Source organism: Pseudophryne corroboree, chromosome 3 (genome assembly GCF_028390025.1).
Source record: "Pseudophryne corroboree isolate aPseCor3 chromosome 3, aPseCor3.hap2, whole genome shotgun sequence".
Classification (NCBI taxonomy): Eukaryota; Metazoa; Chordata; class Amphibia; order Anura; family Myobatrachidae; genus Pseudophryne; species Pseudophryne corroboree.
The window spans coordinates 573,553,805-573,572,554 of NC_086446.1; the positions used below are offsets into that span (position 1 = coordinate 573,553,805).

The 18,750-nt window shown below is 43.7% G+C and overlaps 1 protein-coding gene and 1 pseudogene across 2 annotated transcripts in view; both read left to right on the forward strand.

The window, feature by feature from the left end:
• Positions 1-18,750, forward strand: part of ZSWIM8 (zinc finger SWIM-type containing 8) — a 131,433-nt gene that overhangs the window by 69,600 nt on the left and 43,083 nt on the right. For both annotated transcript variants that reach the window (XM_063961345.1, XM_063961346.1), the window contains exons 7-12: positions 6,129-6,249; positions 8,654-8,855; positions 11,647-11,822; positions 12,339-13,371; positions 14,557-14,688; positions 17,851-18,030. In XM_063961345.1, coding sequence (XP_063817415.1) covers positions 6,129-6,249; positions 8,654-8,855; positions 11,647-11,822; positions 12,339-13,371; positions 14,557-14,688; positions 17,851-18,030 — 1,844 coding nt within the window. The remainder of the gene's footprint in view (positions 1-6,128; positions 6,250-8,653; positions 8,856-11,646; positions 11,823-12,338; positions 13,372-14,556; positions 14,689-17,850; positions 18,031-18,750) is intronic.
• Positions 1,710-1,828, forward strand: LOC134898045 (5S ribosomal RNA; annotated as a pseudogene).

Sequence of the window (18,750 nt, forward strand, 5' to 3'; positions counted from 1 at the left end):
GCTGTCTCGACGGGCGTCTGTGTTGGATATACTAGCAGGTCCAGCAGACGTTACCAGACTGTGGCCGGAGCACGGGGAGAAGGTAAGGCATCGGTTCCATTTAGAAGGGGAATACGGACACAGCCGCACTGTATTGGGAGGAGACTACCAAACAGTAGCTGGCGCGCTGTCACCACGGGTGCTCAGCACTAGGGCTTAGGGATCATAAGGCACCAGGATTAGTATGAGGCTGCGATCCCAAGGGTTGATGTCAGCAGTGGTGAGTCAGACGCTCTCCTGGTCGCCCCTCCCCCCAGTTCATGACCAGTTTCCGTGCGTCTCCCGCCATGAACTGTTGCCTCACTTCCGTCTCAGACGCTACAAGGAGGGGTCTCGGTTGCAGCAAAGGCCGCTGCGTCGGTGTACACTAAGCTTTACCGCGAGGAGACCGGGTCGCAGACCGGTGCGTCTGCATACACCGTTCGTTCAAGGAGCGTCTGTGTTCACTAAAAATTCCCGGAGCGGCAGTGTACACTAGTAGCGTCTGGATCCACTCAGCGTTCGCTAACGTATTGATCGATCTTGGAAGTGAGGTGAGTCTCCCTGTATCCCACTCTACTGAGTATGGGTCATACAGCACTGAATTTCTATCTACTTTTTGTCAGTATGAATAGTTTAGTGCCTATTGTATATGAGTTTTGTGTAATACGTTAAAGCTCTGTATAGAACAGAATTCAGTAATATGTAGTCCTACATGCTTTGAGATGTGCTTGTAGTTGATAATATGCTCATATGATATATATGTATATATATGTATAACATGTGACTGACTGCTAGTGTGATGCTGACTTAATATAAATGATTGTCTGTTGATCTTCTGATCCTCAATGCAGGTGCATGGGAAGGGTTACACATATCACTTTAGGAAAAAGTGGTTACAGTCACAAATTGTGTAGTACACTGTGAAAGTGCTGATTATTTATCATGTCTAAGAGCGGCATACACTGACAGAAACACTCATGTTGTTGTTTGGCAAAAACTGTATTATCCTCTATGATCTGGTACAGGATGGTTATGTGTAAAATTATTTGCTGTTTAGCATAATACATTCCTGATCTACATCAGGTATAGATAGACCCATTGGGGCGATGTTTGCACAGACCTTGTACAGTTTAGCTGAAATGTTAATTCTTACATTATTATCCCATGCTACTCACTCCTTGTGGAATATCCCCAACAGTGTCTCCAATAAGACAAGCTGATGAACCGAATGTAAATAAATCATCGACTTCACAGGCTACACATGATAATCATCAGACGATGAAAGCTCTATATACTTTACTTCAGCATACGAAGAACAGGTAAAAGATATCAGCTAAATAAATAAGCTGAATAAATGAGAACAAAAAAGGCTAGTCTGTCAATAAAGGCAGCAGAGCTTGGGGTAAAAAATAAGGCACTTGTATTTAAACGTCCCAAAAGGGCCTCTTCACGAGGGCAGAAGTCAGGAAAAAGGTTTGGGTTACGCCCAATAAAATAGAATGCCCGGTAAATGGGATTCCAATATCTTTTTCCAGCTGGGGACTGTTTAAAATAGGGAAGTGCCTCCCAAAATAGATATGCATGTCATTGATAATGCAAAAATCTATAGGACCTCTGCCGTCAAAAGAAAAAAACCATATTGTCTTTGTCTGGGGCAGTCATAAGGCCAGCCATGACTTCACCCTGCAATCTACGGCTACACCACACTGGATAGGCCCAATCTCCCTAGATTTTGGAAGCTAAGCAGTGTTGGGCCTGGTTAGTTCTTGGAGGGGAGACCACCTTGAAATACCAGGTGCTGTAGGTACATTGAGCTGAGGTACTGGAAGACAGGTTTTCAGCGCCTGCAAGGGAGTAAGAATCCCATATAGCTCATATGGACACTAATGTTCTAGGGCATCAGCATAATATTAGCTGTTCGAGAGCAGCTTGGTTCACATACAATGGAAGCGGATTCAGAATCTAAGAATGTTCTGGAAATTTTGCCTTGGCTGGAAGTTTCTGTTTGGGAAGCAGTTAACAATTATTCCGGAGTCAGAAACAGACTCCAAGAAGGTCATGTTTCCTTCCACATATAACCCCAAATCTAGGGGTCTGGTTCGGCCTTATCGGTCATAGAGGAACGTAACAGCCTCAATACAATAAGTTTAGAAAGGTTTTTCGGTTTCCGCCCATCTCGGGTAGAGGCGTAGGTGAGGGATTTGCATGAAGCAATTCAGAAAATGTTTTGTCAGGAATAGTCATTCCAGTAACCCATGCACAATGGGGGGGTTTATTCCCACCTGGGTCAAAAACAATCCCTCGTCCCATTATCAATTTCAAAAATAGAGAAATTTGGGTAACACGGTTCACATGGAGGCAACTCCATAGTTGGGTGGGGAGCCAATATATTATATGGTATTCCTGGATAAGTCAGGAATCTTACCTTCGGGATCCTGTAACATTGGGGGTAATTCCAAGTTGATCGCAGCAGGAAATTTTTTAGCAGTTGGGCAAAACCATGTGCACTGCAGGGGGGGCAGATATAACATTTGCAGAGAAAGTTAGCTGTGGGTGGGTTATTTTGTTTCTGTGCAGGGTAAATACTGGCTGCTTTATTTTTACACTGCAAATTAGATTGCAGATTGAACACACCATACCCAAATCTATATCTATATCTGCAAATGTTATATCTGCCTCCTCTGCAGTGCACATGGTTTTGCCCAATTGCTAAAAAATGTCCTGCTGCGATCAACTTGGAATTACCCCCATTGTCCATCAGTGTTATCTCAAGGTTTACCATCCTTCAGCAAAATTTCAGTTAGGCCTTACCCTTTGGGTTAGCCACAACCCCAGAGTATTTACCAAAATTATTATGGCAATTTATCTCCGTTAGTAGAGGTTAAGAAAGTTGCCATACCTTGACCACCTTCTTATCCTGACACAAATACAGGAAAGGTATTGTGTCATCAACAACATTCAAATAACTTGTCTGCAGAGGCACGGGTGGTTCGTAAATGGGACAAAAATCATCTCTGGTTCCATAACATAACTCACGGTTGGGCTATACTGAATTCAAGTTTGCAGAAAGTAGTTACCTCGGAACAAGATATCCGAGTCATAGCTAGGAGAGTTGTTACAATATCAAACAATATCAATTCACGCAGCAATGCGAATGATGGGTTTGATGGTGTTAACAATACACGTGGTGGAGTGGGCATAATTCCACTCAAGACTTTTCCAGCATTTCCTCCATCTACAGCCACATCACACTGGATATGTCCAATCTCAATTGATGTTGGAAGTTAAGCAATGTTGTACCTGGTTAAATTCTCTGAGAGCAACACCATCTGTGAATACCAGGTGGTGTAGGTGCGCCAGATGGACAGTACACAAACAAGTACGCGGTACTGGCAAAAAAGGTAAAAAAGCGAGCAGCCTGGGGGCTACAGACATTCCATCTAGATCAGAGGATAACTTTTTTTTTTGGGGGGGGGGGGAGGAATATCAGGTGGGGAAATCCTGACAACAAATGCAAGTCTTCACAGCTATGGGGGCCATTGTCCGGAAAATTATGATTCCGGGGATTATGGACCACAGAAGAAAGGTGCCTGCTAATAAATCTGTTAGCACTTCAGGCCATATACTGGGTCCTGATTCAGGCACGGGACATTCCTAAAGGAAGATCGGTCCAGATCTGCAAGGACAAGGAAATGGCAGTAGTGTACCTCAACTTTCAGAGAGGAACACGCAGATAAATAGCAAGAAAGGAGGTAAATCACATACTAAAGTGTGCAGAACTCCATATTCCAGCCTTGTCCACAGGGTTTGTTCCGGGAGTCCTAAACTGAAGAGCTGATTTCTCAGTCGACACTCCATTCAGGTAAATGAATGGGCTTTGCATCTTAAAGTCGTTTCAGACTCTGGTAGACAAATGGGCTTGGCCAGAGATAATTCTCATGGTGTCCCATCTGAACAACAAAAACCATAATCGGGTCAGGAACAAAGGAAGTGATCTTTGTGGATGTCTTTTTAATGGGAATTTTATTTCTCTTATGTGTTTCTCAAATCATCCTGCTACTCAGGATAGGGAGGAAAATACAACAAAGATGCCGGGATTCTAATAAGCCCTGGCTTGGCCCAGAAGGCGTTGGTACATGGATCCACAGAATGTTGAATACCTGATTTGTTTCCTCTATGCCCAGACTAAGACAGGGTCTTTGATTATCACAGATATCTGGATCAACTGTTTTGATGGCGTGGCTCTAATCTATATACTGAGGTCCAGAGGATTCTCAAAATGCTCAGAGCAAGGAAAAACTTCCTAGACTCGTATTTATCACCAAATATGGCAAGCTTATATTCATTGGTGCAATGGAAGAGGTATGGACCGAAATCTTGCAGAGTTTCCAGGGTTCAAGCATTCCTTCAGACAGGAATAGATAAAGGTTTAGCGGTGGCTTCCTTGGAAATACAAGTGTCAGCATGGACTGTATGGTTCCGAAAGAGAAATGCCAAATTGCAGGATGTGCGCACTTTTTCCCAGGGAATGCTGCGCATTCAACCTCCCCTTTTTCCTACTACAGGGTCAGGGAATCTAAATCTAGTCCTCGGAGCCTGTCAAGTTGCTCTGTTTAAACCACTAAGTGAAGTGGATTTTAAATGGTTGACAGCTAAAGTTCTCTTTCTGCTGACTATGGCATCAGCTAGAAGAGTGTCAGATTTAGGAGCGCTGTCATGTTAATCTCCTTTTCTGATGTTATCCAGATAAAGTAGTTCTCAGAACTTGGTCTGGGTATCTTCCTAAGGGGTGAGCTATATTCCACCAGATATTGGGGTCCCGGTTTTTCAGGAATCGGGATTTTCTGCGGGAGAAGCGTCGGTGGACGTAGTCCGTGCATTAAGAATCTACGTGGATCGTACCAGTGCCATCAGACAGACAGATTCTCTCTTCATTCTCTACGGAGTTCACAAGAGCGGATAGCCTGCTACTAAACAGACGCAAGCAAGATGGCTTCGAATGACTATTTCAGAAGCATATTATTAAGCTGATCTCCCTGTCCCAGCTAATGTCTCTGCTCACTCTACATGTAAAGAAGGTCTTTCATGGGCAGCACAATATTGTGCTTGAGCAGCACAGATATGTAAGGCAGCCACATGACTTCCAATAAACACATTCAATCAGACATTATGCCTGGGATATCTTTGCCTCTCATAATGCTGAATTCGGGCGTAAGGTTCTCCTATTGCTTTGGGATGTCCCAATGCTATCATGTTGATAACCTGTGGACCCTGCTGGAGAAATATACATTATGGTAAGAACTTACCGTTGATAACGGTATTTCTCCTATGTCCACAGGTTTCCACAGGGATCCCACCCTGACGCACCTGATTTGAGAATCTTTATACTCCCTAAACTCTTCCCTCTTGCATGGAAGAGTGTGCACGTGTATTTTTTTTTCGCCTGAATAGGTTTCTACATAATGCTCCTGCCTAAATGCTTTGGAACAACTGATTTGCCTGAGCCAGTGGGCGGGGATATATGGATTAGGCCGTTACATCCTGGGAGGCCTGAAAGCTTTTGATCGTTTGGTGCCAATCCTCTGTCGCTCCATCATATCCGAGCGTTATCCTGTGGACATAGGAGAAATACCGTTATCAACAGTAAGTTCTTACCATAACGTATATTTCTGCACTAGAGGTTAAATTGTAATGGTTTTTTTTTTTTTTTTTAAATAAAAATTCAAATTTGTATGGAAATTGTCTATAGTCTCCTGCTTTTCAGTGCTTTGAGCCTACAAGTGATATGGTAATGAGCCAGTTACACAAATTTATCGCCTATGGAGCAGGAGGTAGAAACTCAGTAGGAGGGACATTGTACCTTAATTGTAGTATAGAGCAAGTAAACAGCATGTAGCTATATAATGTGTAGCTGAGGAACACACTGGGCAAGATTGAGTAACAGGAAAAGGTGGGGAGGACCACACGAGCAAGGTGCGGCATGCGGGTTCAGTTCTGTTACATACACAATCTTATGTTTGTATGTTGAGTCATTCAAGAATAGTGGGAGAATTTTGTCCCTTCTTATTCCACTATGTTGAAAATTTACTGTAGTTCTTTCGTTCCAGACCCCACAGCAGGACCTTCAGCCTCTGACCAGAGCACGTGGTACTTGGATGAATCCACTCTGAGTGATAATATAAAGAAGACGCTCCATAAGTTTTGTGGCCCTTCCCCTGTTGTTTTCAGGTATTTTAATTTATTTAGCCTAATAATAATAATAATAATAAACAATTTTCCGAAACAGTCTAAAGGTGGGTACACACTGGCTGATATATCGGCCGTTCTCTTGAACGGCCGATATATCGCGGGTCAGTCGGCCAGTGTGTACGGCCGATATGTCTGTGAACTCTGTCGTTCACAGACATATCGCGTTGGCCCCGCAGCACAGCCGACGGCCAATATATCTACCGATATATTGGCGTGTCGCTGTTTGTGTACGGGCGTACATGCCCACCCAGTTCATGACGTCAGTCCCCAACGGATCGGGCAGTGTGTATGCTCAACACACTGCCTGATCCGTCCATAGGTATATCTACCAGTGTGTGAAAAAAAAAAAAGTGAAACGAGCAAATGTTAATGGGGACACTCCGATGTTAAGCTTACTAATAACACACACACACACATACACACACACATACATACACACACACACACACACACACACACACACACACACACACACACACACACACACACATTAGCTCCACAAGGGATCTGCGGGACCTTAAAAGTACATAAGCATTAACAAATAAAGCAACAAAACAGTAAAAAAGAGTAAAAGTAAAACACGTTATAAAATATGGGATGCAAGGTACAGTATATACATTTCTGCATATGCAGACAGACTACCAACAAAAGCAGCATCGGTACCATTGTTTGCAATAAAGAGGTATAAGTGAGGTCAGCAAAAGCACGAGAGAAGAGTGCCCTGCTTATGAGCGCTTACTGACTAATTAGGAGGGGCGCACAGAGAGGGGTGACACAGTGGGGCGGACAGTGAGCGAGGAGCAATAGAGGTTAGGATGAGAGCTGGAAGATTTTTTAATAATGAAATGGGTTTTAAGAGGCTTTGGAGAGATGCAGAGTCTGATAAGGAATGGAAAAGCATTCCAGTGGTGGTTAGCAGCACATGTGAATGGGAGAGGGTAATCCGTTGGAAGGAGAGGCAGCAGTCATTGGCTGAATAAAGTGGGTAGGAGTGTGGAGGGAAATGAGGTTGGAGATTTATGGGGACATTTACTAAGCAGTGCATAGAAGTGAGCCAGTGGAGAAGTGGCCCCATCAACCAATCAGCAGCTCTGTATCCTTTTATAGTATGCAAATTATAGATGTTACTTCAGTGCTGATTGGTTGCCATGGGCAACTTCTCCACTGGCTCACTTCTCTGCTTTTATCACTGCTTAGTAAATGTCCCCCTTAGTAGGGAATTGGGTGAGTGTGAAGAGTTTGAAATGGGTTCTGAAGAGAAAGCAGATCCATTGTAGGTCCTGGTGGAGAGGGGAGGCAGAAGCAGTTAGTCTGGCTCGCCTTCTACTTAGGGGTATATTCAATAACTATTGGAAGCTGCCGTCTTGTCGGGAAGACGGCAGCTTCCGACAGTTTTAGGTCGGAAGGGGTTCCGACCTATTCATTGCGGACCCATTTATTCCGACAAGTCGGGAAACCCGATTTGTCGGAATGCACGCTGATCGGCGGCTTCAGCCGCGATCAGCGTGCATTGTCGGAAGCGGGGCCAAACCCGACAGGTTTTAGCCCCGTTTCCGACAATCTCAGTCCGACTTTAAAAAAAGTCGGATTGAGTTAAGTGATCTGAGAGCAGGAGATGGGGGAGCAGCGGGGAGAGCAGGAACCCAGTGGCAGCGTCCACCCGGCTCCAACAAGCGACGACCCGCTTGCTGGAGCAGGGTGGATGCTGCCGTGAGCCTCCACTGCTGCAGCCACTGCTCCCCGTCTCCTCCTCTCCTTTCCCCGTCTGCTCCCCCCTCCGCCGCAGACATCCACTCACCTCCACGCTCGCCACCCACCTCCGGCGCCGCTGACCACTCCCCCCTCACCTCCGGCGCCGCTGACCGCTCCCCCCTCACCTTCGGCGCCGCTGACCACTCCCCCCTCACCCCCGGCGCCACTGACGGCTCCCTCTGCCGCTGCTGACAGCAGCAGCAGGTCAGGAAACAGGGAACGACCAAATCTGGATTTGGCCGCCCTTTTGAATAGGGGTTGTCGGGTACATTCCGACAACTGCATGTCGGAATGGACCCGACTCTTATCGAATATACCCCTTAGTCATTAAGTAGAAGGCGAGCGTTGAGGACAGAGAGGAGTGGCACTTGGTTTTAGCAGCAAGAAGGTCATTACTGACTTTAGTGAGGGCAGTTTCTGGAGAGTAGAGAGGATGAAAGCCAGACTTAAAGGGGTCAAGCAGGGAGTGGGAAGAAAGAAAGAAAGAGGTAAATCAGGTGTATTTAATTCATGAGCCAGTATTAGGGCCATGGCTGGTACATGTTATATGATAATTAGTGTGATCTCTTAATGTAAAAATCAGAGTATTATATGATCTAGGTCTCACTGCCTCCCTCATTGTCTATGGCAGTGATGTAAACAGCATGTACCTCTCATCCACTGAGCCCCCCGCTGCAGCAGAGTGGGCCTGTCTGCTGCGCCCCTTGCGAGGAAGAGAACCTGAAGGTATCTGGAACCTGTTGTCCATTGTTCGGGAGATGTTGAAGAGACGGGACACAAATGCTGCCCCTTTACTAGAAATACTCACCGACCAATGTCTGACTTATGAGCAGGTACGTCATGAGTTTGGAATGCTGTTGTTTTTTTTTTTTTATTATTATTTTTATTGCAGATAGAGCAAACAAACACAACTAAAGCACATTTCAGTAAAAGAAACACAATAGTAGATGGTGAAATCTCCAACGAGAAAACTATATTTCCAAGTGAGTTAGCATTGAATATAAAAAAAAAAATACTTACGAATGAAATACATAATGATGGAGTTTGCACAGAATCAAGATAAAGTAAGTATGGCTGGCACGAAACAAGGAGAAAGTATAAACAAAATAGGAGGTTCCCGAACAAGCTCACTAGCTGTGGGCAAAGTCATAGGGGAATTGCTGTCTGGTCTCCTACTCATTAAGGAGGTAGGTCATTAAGGTAACTCATTAAGGAGGTAGGACATGGCGAAACCACTAACCTGTCTTCAAAAACGAGCAATGTACGAACGTGGCATCAGGGGTACCACACTTTGGTTGGGTACCTGATTTGGAAAGACCAATGAAAAACTTTTTGTGTGGGGAAAGATATCCATTATGGTATATATTATAGAACATTTCCCTGTATATTTTGGAGGACATTGTATGTAAGGGAGCTTAAAGGGGGAGGGTTAAGTAGAGCTCACATGCATGTTGCTTAAATGTTTCCTCAAATCCTAGCCAGTAATATAAAGTAGATAATATATACAGTACCTGAAGTACTTATCCAATACAGACAGTAAGACTTCTTCCATCTCCATACATAAATCCATGTTCTGGATCCATTCCTGGATTGGTGGGGAGATGATGGTTTTCCAAAACAGTCAGGCATTATTATTATGGTAGCATTAATCAGTTATATTATCAGTGACTTTTCTTATATTTCAAGTTGGGCATATTAATAAGGTTGAAAAGCCAGAAATTTAAATCGGAAGGAGCATCGTCCCCCACAGATGTCTTGATATCTTAATATAGTAATGAGTTTCTCAGTAAATTTTTGGGAGTTTACCACCAAATGTGCACAGGTGTGTCCCTGAGATGACACATCTCATACATGTGCTTGGGTAACAAAGGAACATTTTATGAAGTCAAGAACTTGTAGTGCATCTCGTAGGCTAAGGTACTTTGGGAAGTCACATGGAAGATGTTCTCCTAATCTTTACGTCCATGTTTAGCTCAGTTTTTCTGCACCCTACAGTGATAAAACTGGGAAGGTTGGGGTAATAATACTATACTAGAAGATTATAGATCAGTGAGAGAGAATATTTGAGAGGCTCATTGGAATAACATCATATCATATACGTCAAAGAGGGATAACTCTTTACCAAGTGCATTGTCTACTGCTAAAGTGTGTACAACTTACCAATATGCCCAGTATTCCTGGGTTGGGAGATTGAACCTGTCCCGGAGATACAACATTCCTTGAACCACTAACTGACTATACTTAGACCTGCATATCTAGAAATGTGTTTGTGTCGAACTTCCAGCACGCAGTAGTTTGGTAAACCCTGGGGTGGTTGATAGCCATAAAATAACTGCAGTAGGGATATAAAGAGAGCTCTCCTCTATCAGATACCATTGTTTCATCTCAAATCAGCCCATTGTAGCCCCCCTCTCTGACGCTTGTATCTACAAAGAATGTCATCTACTAACAGACTAGGCATGTGAGCTCCGTGAAGAACTTGAATGGGATCTGAATTTTGGAGTGTTTGGTGTCTAAAATAAATATAGGATTTCTTGCAGGGTAGTCCTCTTAATATTGTTGACTCTGCTTAACTAGGACATTTTTAGGTATTTCACTTATTTTATTTGAGTTCAGTTTTATGGAGTAGAGGCTAAAATTTGTGCACTACCAAGTATTTAAATTGGGACAAGAGTCACAAGATGGGAAAAGCATCCGTCAGTTTGGAGTTTCTTGTGCTCAAGAGCTCCCAAGATCAAGGCTACAGGTTATGAATAGTTTATTTTAAAGTTAGGTAGTCACCCAAATATTTCAATTGTTGTAATCATTTGGGCAATGAAATTGTGGGAATAGAGATCATGGGCAAAAGGTCATCAGGAAACAGCCATTTTATTCTCTTCTCCTCCAGTCTTAAGATGAGTGATATCAGGATTTGCTCTAATAGTCCTGGCCAATGCCTCCATGCATAAAATAAGGATGAAGAGATGGACAGGGGGCAAACTCGTATATTTCAGGGACTGCATGACCCTACTGTATATTGTTTAATCTGTGTAAGTGTGTGACATGACATAATTCACTGTATAAAGATTTTCCGACATTGCTTTCCCATCTATATTTCTATAGCAAAATTCCTTATGACATGTCAAGTGGACATATATGCATAGCTCCTCTATTGACATGAAAATGTAAATGTGTAGTACATCCTGACCTTTGTGCATGTATATATGCATGTTGAGCAAAACAAGCATCCAGTGATTAAAATACCCTTCTCGTTCTCTCCTACCAAAAGTTCCTTTACTTTGCCGAGAGCGTGTTTAGTTATACTAACTTCTCATTTTACTGCCAAAGAAAACGCTTTATGAAGTTAACGCTGAATAAGGTTGGTTGGTAATGGTAACAAACACTGCCTTACCTTGTGTGTTTATTTGTATGTTCATTTGCTCTATCAATGAGTCATTCAGCAATTGCTTTTAGTGGTGGCCTGTTTGGTCATTCGTCTTAAAAGCAAAATATGATGCAGTTCATCGTACAGGCATAAGTATATGATACATGTTCGCTGTCCATCAATAGAATAGATGGAAACAGATTCATTTGGCTTTAATATTCATTTGCTTTGTGTCACATAGTTCTGATTTGTGCCTACAGATAACAGGCTGGTGGTACAATGTGCGTACCTCAGCCTCTCACAGTAGTGCCAGTGGGCATACCGGTCGCAGTAATGGGCAGTCTGAAGTTGCTGCTCATGCTTGTGCCAGCATGTGTGATGAAATGGTCGTCCTCTGGAGGCTGGCAGTTTTAGACCCTACCATCAGTCCTCAAAGGTGAATGGTATTCATTGTATCATGTGCCTGCATCTTTGGTTGTGTATGAGTATATCTGTATAGCTCTATATTGCACTTGTATGTCAATGGGTAGGGTTATGTAGTTGATTGGATCAGTCTCTGTGCCAGCGTAAAGTTTACTATTTCTCCAACCTCTGCAGTTCTATATATTTAGTTTTTAATGGGAAGAGGTTAAAAGTGTGGAATACATTTTTCATTGAGTTCTCATGATATAAACAGGTGACCTTTAATGGTTCAACTTGCTTATGCTATTATGAGAATAATTGAACTGCACATTATAATTCTATTTAGAGAGTTCTAGCCTATGAAAAGAGGTAATGTTGTCCATGGCAACCAATCAGATTCTCTATCATTTCTTTATTGCATCCTAGGAAATGATAGAGAGAATCTGGTTGCTCGCGAACCCGCAAGGGGCTTATTGCGCTCACCCCCCCCCCCCCCCAACCTGCATTCCGCTGCCGTCATTTTCAATTTTGTTTATTTCTTGCATAACAGACGCCGGGATCTCTGTGCCCAGTTACGCCAGTGGCAGCTAAAAGTAATTGAGAACGTGAAGAGGGGACAGCACAAAAAATCTCTTGATAAACTTTTCCAGGGCTTTAAACCAGCTGTGGAGGCGTGTTACTTCAACTGGGAGGAGGCTTACCCCATTTCTGGAATCACTTACTGCAGCACTGACAAGAAGAACTCTTTCTGCTGGGTCAAAGCCTTTCAACAGAGAAGCTGCCGACTACAGTGCACTGAAGCTGTATGTGAAGGTGGACGTGCACAGGGGCATGAGGGCTGCCTGCATTTTGGAGAGAGGTCTCGTTCTTCTTTGCAGGAAATGTCAGTACGTCCCAAAGAGCTTGTGGGCAAACGGAAAGTGGCATCTGAAGTTCCTCAAAGAGTACTCAGGCGGCTTTCTACAGAGGGGGGAGAGAAAGCCATGTATAAATCAACTGTAAATAAGGCAAAGATACCTGCAAGTAAATGTCTGGCCAGCAAGCACAGTGGCAAGCGTCGTATGAGCAGTGAAGACAGTTCACTGGAACCTGACATGGCTGAAATGAACCTTGATGACAGTAGCTTGGCACTTGGAGCTGAAGCCAGTAACACATTCAGCTTCATTGAATCTCCCCTGAGCAGAAGATTTAGGGACAACTTTGAGGATGAAGGAGGTGTTTATTACGCAGAAGGCCTGGAACCTCCTGTTGTTGGTCCAGCAGTGCCTAAGCCTGACGCTGATACGATTGTGGAAGCGGTGACTGCTCCTGGAAGTGCAGAAGAGGATCCAATTGTTGCAGATGATGATGGTGGGAAAAGTCTCAAGCCAGAAGAAGTGGCAGAAAATGGAGCAGTGGGTGGGGGTAAAGGGGAAAACAAAACTGCAGAGGAAAGCGAGAGTCGTGAAAAGGGTGAGGAAGAAGATGACTATCAGGCATACTATGTAAACCCACAGGAGGCAACCAAGAATGAAGATGAGAAAGCAGAAGAGCAGGATATATTTGCAGGAATAAAACCTCTGGATCAGGAGAACAGGATGGAGGTAATAAACTTTGACGCGTTCTTTTAAGGTATATTGTCCTAGCTTGGTTTTGCCTGTTCTTAATTTTTAATGATTGGAAAAACAACAGAAATTCTTTAGGATTGAGTTTCTGTCATCAATACTTCAAGTAGTGGTTTGGACTGAACCCAGTCTTTTGTACGTGAGGTTACCTTCCGATCACTTAAACGAATACCAATGCCAGAAATGCTGGTGTCGGAAGTGAGGGGCCGAATGGCTGATGTGGCTACTGAGACACTGAAACCTGAGATTTCTTTCTAAGCTGAGATATTGGCACCCTAAAAAGTCAGAATTTTACAAATAGTTTGTTATGGTTGATTTTCCTTTTTAATTCATTAAAACGTGAGATAAGGTAATCAATGTGCCCAAACTTTGCTGAGAACAATGGGGTTTCTCCCAATGCTCCATCACCTTCCAGTCCCGAGTTATCTGTATTTGTGTTATCTGATGGCTGCCGTTTCTAAACACAAGCGAGTAAAAGAAAAAAATGTTTTTGAACTATTGACATAAAAGGGTGATATCTGAGAAATAAAAAAATAAAATAAAAATAAATAAATATATATATATATATATATATATATATATATATATATATATATATATATATATATATATATATATAAATAACATTTTTATTTACATGGCCAGGCAAGCAGCAATTTCTGACATTTCTAGGACAGTTAATGCCGGGTCAATCCATATCAAATAGTCAAGAATTAAATTAATTGGTTGCTTGACCATTTTTTATTTGTTTTTTGTTGTGTGTGACGACCCCTGTAAGTTAGTAGTCAGAAACCACCATTGCTTTATTTTTATATGAAGATGGTGGACATTTTCTATCAATACATATGACATTTTTCACTGTTACGGACATTTGGGTGTAAATGCAATATCTCAGCTCTGAAAAGTCATAGAAAGCTGGGATAAAAACCAATTGTTTTCAGCACATTTCTAGCTACATTTTTGTCATATAACTATTTATGTACCTCGCTTCCTTATGACTGAAATTTAAGGCCAAAGTTAATTGTCAGATTTTTAAAAAAAGTCTTTTTTGGTTTGTATTTCATTGGGAAGGAATAAAATATCAGCTGTAATTTTGTTTGGGAATAGTTAGATACTCCATTATCTAGAAATCCTTCTATGTGCATATTGTCTTTTGTATTCTAGGTGCTGTTTGCCTGTGCAGAGGCACTGTACGCACATGGATATAGTAGTGAAGCTTGTAGTCTAACCGTGGAGCTAGCCCAGGATCTATTGGCTAACCCCCCTGACCTTAAGGTGGAGCAGCCACCAACAAAGGTGAGACCTGGTAGTATTTAAGCTTTACACGCTGATCAATTGTTACTGCAGGGCAAACACAGGATTTCTAGAGAGACGTTACCAAATGCTTACAGCCTATTTAACAACTTTTATTACTCCTTCTGTTATCGGTTCTCAACATGGTGGTAACATCATTATCATTAGGTATTCTGAACAAGCGAAATGCCCCCCATATGTGTGTCTAGGGCACAGATCTAATGAATGTAGCAAAGGAGTCAAACATGCATACGGGTTGAAAGAAAAGGAGCATTCACCCATATTGCAGAGACCGAAACACACACATGCAAGGGGGAAAAGAGAAACACACAAGTGCAGGGTCAGAGGTGTAGATAGAAAGATGTTTTAAAACAGAGGGTGCAGTGGCTGATTTTACACCCCCCCCCCCCCCAGTAAACTCCACCACCCTCAGGGACTACCTAGCAGTGACTTTCCACTGGAAGCACTCTTGGCTAATCACAGCCAGTCAGTCAGTCCCAGGGGAGGTGTTTTCTCCTCCTGGGACTGCCAGTCTGCCTGTAAAAGCAGAGGGAGTGCTTCCCATGGGGAGCCACTCCCCTGCTATACTATCAGTCCTGTCTGGCTTCTGTGGGCTGCTGCTGATGCAGTCTATAGAAGCCAGCTTGCTCAGCAGCACTGGATTTAAGTCCTGCCCCTGGCCCTAAGCCCCGGCTACTGCCACCTGACCTGTGTTTTGCATTCTGGTGACATCAGCCATCAATCACCAGGAGGTCAGGGAATGCAGCTGGGATGAGATCAACCCGCCCTCCCGGCCACACAGGTGAGCAGCCGTCACTGGTAGGGAGCGTTATATCATGCAAAAAGACACCAACCTCTACTGGCAAGAAGAGAAGCTGGGCCTCTGCTCTGCAAAAGTAACTACTTGCTGCCTTTGTTGCCAGTGGATAGAAGGTATTGCAGGGATGGGGTTCACTACGGCTGGCCGGCGGTCGGGCTCCCGGCGACCAGCATCCCGGCGCCGGGAGCCCGACCGCCGGCTTACCGACAGCTTGGCGAGCGCAAATGAGCCCCTTGCGGGCTCGCTGCGCTCGCCACACTACGGGCACGGTGGCGCGCTACGCGCGCCACACTATTTTATTCTCCCTCTATGGGGGTCGTGGACCCCCACGAGGGAAAATAAGTGTCGGTATGCCGGCTGTCGGGCTCCCGGCGCCGGTATACTGAGCGCCGGGAGCCCGACCGCCGGCAAACAGAAGACCACCCGCAGGGATGAAATGGCCGTCAATCCTTTTATTTTACTTTATGGTTTTAGAAACTAGTCTGAGAGAGAAATTGTACCAATTTTGTGTAATAGTGGGCCTCTTTGTGATAAAGATATGACCTAGAAAGATGTGATTATGCTTTAGGAAATTAGCGGGTGTATGTAGAGAAGAGACAGATGAGGAACATGGATTGAGATGTTGAATACTACAGAAAGTAGACTAAGACCTTATTTTCCAACCTGTTGGATGACAGGACAGTCCATGTCTGTTTCTTAGGTTATTATTACTAAAAATAAAATTTCTACAGCCAGCCAACATCAAGAGTTGGATGTAGACGGTGCCCAGATGCCCCAAACCCCCTCCTTATGCACCAGTCACTAAGTACACAACTTTACTAAGCTTATTTCTTTTTTTACAGCTCAAGGGTCATGGGTCATGTTACATGTTTATACTAGAAGTGCAGTACTGCATGTGTTTAAACTTCACACCTATGTGTATCTAGTTACTAATGTAAACAGCAGAGGACTCTTTAGCTTAATGTTAACATTTATGATTATGAACATGTTCCTCTTGGACATGTGCAGATCAATTTAAGCATCAGGAAACTAGAAAATATATGTTTGTAACAGTCTACTAAAAATTACTCATTTACACAATTTGCTAATAGTGTACTAAGGGCTCAATTCAGTTAGCCACAAAAGGGGGTGGGGGGCTAGCCGTTGCAATGGTGGGGAAACGCAGGCAACGGCAGCTGCGCTCTCCACCCTCATGACCCATTCTCGCCTTACACTCACAGCTTTTTGTACGCAACCCTATGGGGCTGCAAACAATAATCTACGAGTCTGGCAGTGCCGTTAGTACGGCATATAGACGCACTTACCCTGGGGGGGGGGATTCGTTGCTAATTGAATTGAGCCCCGAGGGCCTGATTTAGAGGTGGACATTGCTGCATCTCCTCTAGTGCCCATTGCCGGAGTTGCAGGTGCAGTAATATGCATATAGGTGTATTGCACATACACACCGGGGGGGGGGGGGGGAACACAGAGCCTCAGCACTAGGCTGATACGCTGTGGGCGCTGACAGGCGTGGCAGCAGGGTGGAGTTTTCAACCCCCCACTCTGGCTGATGATATGTTAATATAGCTCGTTGGTACTGCTTCCTGCTTGCTTCCGTAAAAGAGATAAGGTACCAGTCAACCAGCTGATGTCATTTTTCAACCAAAGGGGTCTATTTACTAAACCTTGGATGGAGATAAAGTGGCCAGAGATAAAGTACCAGCCAATCATCTCCTAACTGCCACGTTACATGCTGTGTTTGAAAAATGACAGTTAGGAGCTGATTGGCTGGTACTTTATCTCCGTCCACTTTATCTCCATCCAAGGCTTAGTAAACAGACCCTATAGACCCTAAATTTAGGGAGATGTAAGCAATCTGGGTATGAAGGCAAAAGGCAGAGGTGCTATACTACCTATAGAAGGCTTGATTTCAGACATAGAGATTGAAATGGTGTGATTTCTGTCTGTATGCATTAGTATATCCATGTACGTGTATGTTGTGTACAAACACCACGCCACAGATGTAGCCATGCTCATCCATGCTGCGATGCGTGTGCATCGCTGCATGAGTGGCGTGACTAGTGTGCCTTCAAATGAGGCGTGAGCGTACGCACACCATTCATTCCTATGCAGACCAGCGAATAATGCATACACATCGCGGCAACAATGAGTGTGGTTACATCTTTACATGTGTTTATAGAGATTTAGAACCTTTAATTTTTGTGTTTCAGCACGTGGGGAAAAAACCCATTTCTTTTTGGTGGTGGGTGTTCTCTGTCTGAGTACATATGACAGCAACTTTAAATGTGTTGTGACAAGTAAAGAGGTTGCTATATTTTAATATTTTATTGACGTTAACCAACCAGGGTAAAAAGAACAAAGTTTCGACAAGTAAGCAGACGTGGATAGCGACAAACACACTGTCCAAAGCGGCTTTCCTCCTGACTGTGCTGAGTGAGCGGCAGGAGCTCCATAACCTGGCATTCTGCATCGGCATGTTTGCTCTGGAACTACAGAGACCTCCAGCTTCCACCAAGGCTTTAGAGGTTTGTTTCCTTTCATCTGTAATTAGGGAAGATGTTTGTGATCTGGCTTTATCCAGGTGATTGGGGAATTATTCATGTACAGTATATGGTAGTACTAATGCAACATCCGTCACAGCTTATCTGTTGTAAAAATGTTTAAAACAAATAAAAAATGGTATTTTCTCCCAGAGGTGTGTATGCCGAACTTGTACAGCATTCAGTCACAAAGGAGCACTTCAGCTTGGAAGAGTGCCAAGGGTTATACTGCCCAGGCTGCCTCCTAAACACAATAGAAATGGCACACAGTACCTGGTGCCACTGGATACTGTCTGCTATGTGTATAGGCACAGCTGTGCCAAGGGGACATCAGGCGGAAGACAAGTGCATGGTGCCAAGTAAAAGTGGGGTTATGTACTGTATACGTCTCTAGAACATCCTGTCACAAATGAAACTACCACAAGTTACCCAAATTGTTGTGAATACATGTTATGCTAAAGCAGTCTAAATTACTACAGAGGGTTAAAAGATTTAAAGAAAATGATGAAGGCATTATCAGAACTAGGACAGAATGTATACTAGGATCATGACTGATCAGACCACAATCATTTCAGAATGTGATTGTTTTCCATATCAATAAGGACGTGATTCCAGGGGGGTTACCTGGCTGATGCAGAGGGGCAAACAAGCCGGCTGCAGTGACACTCGCTCGGATCTAAACGCGGATACTCTCTTATACGCGGT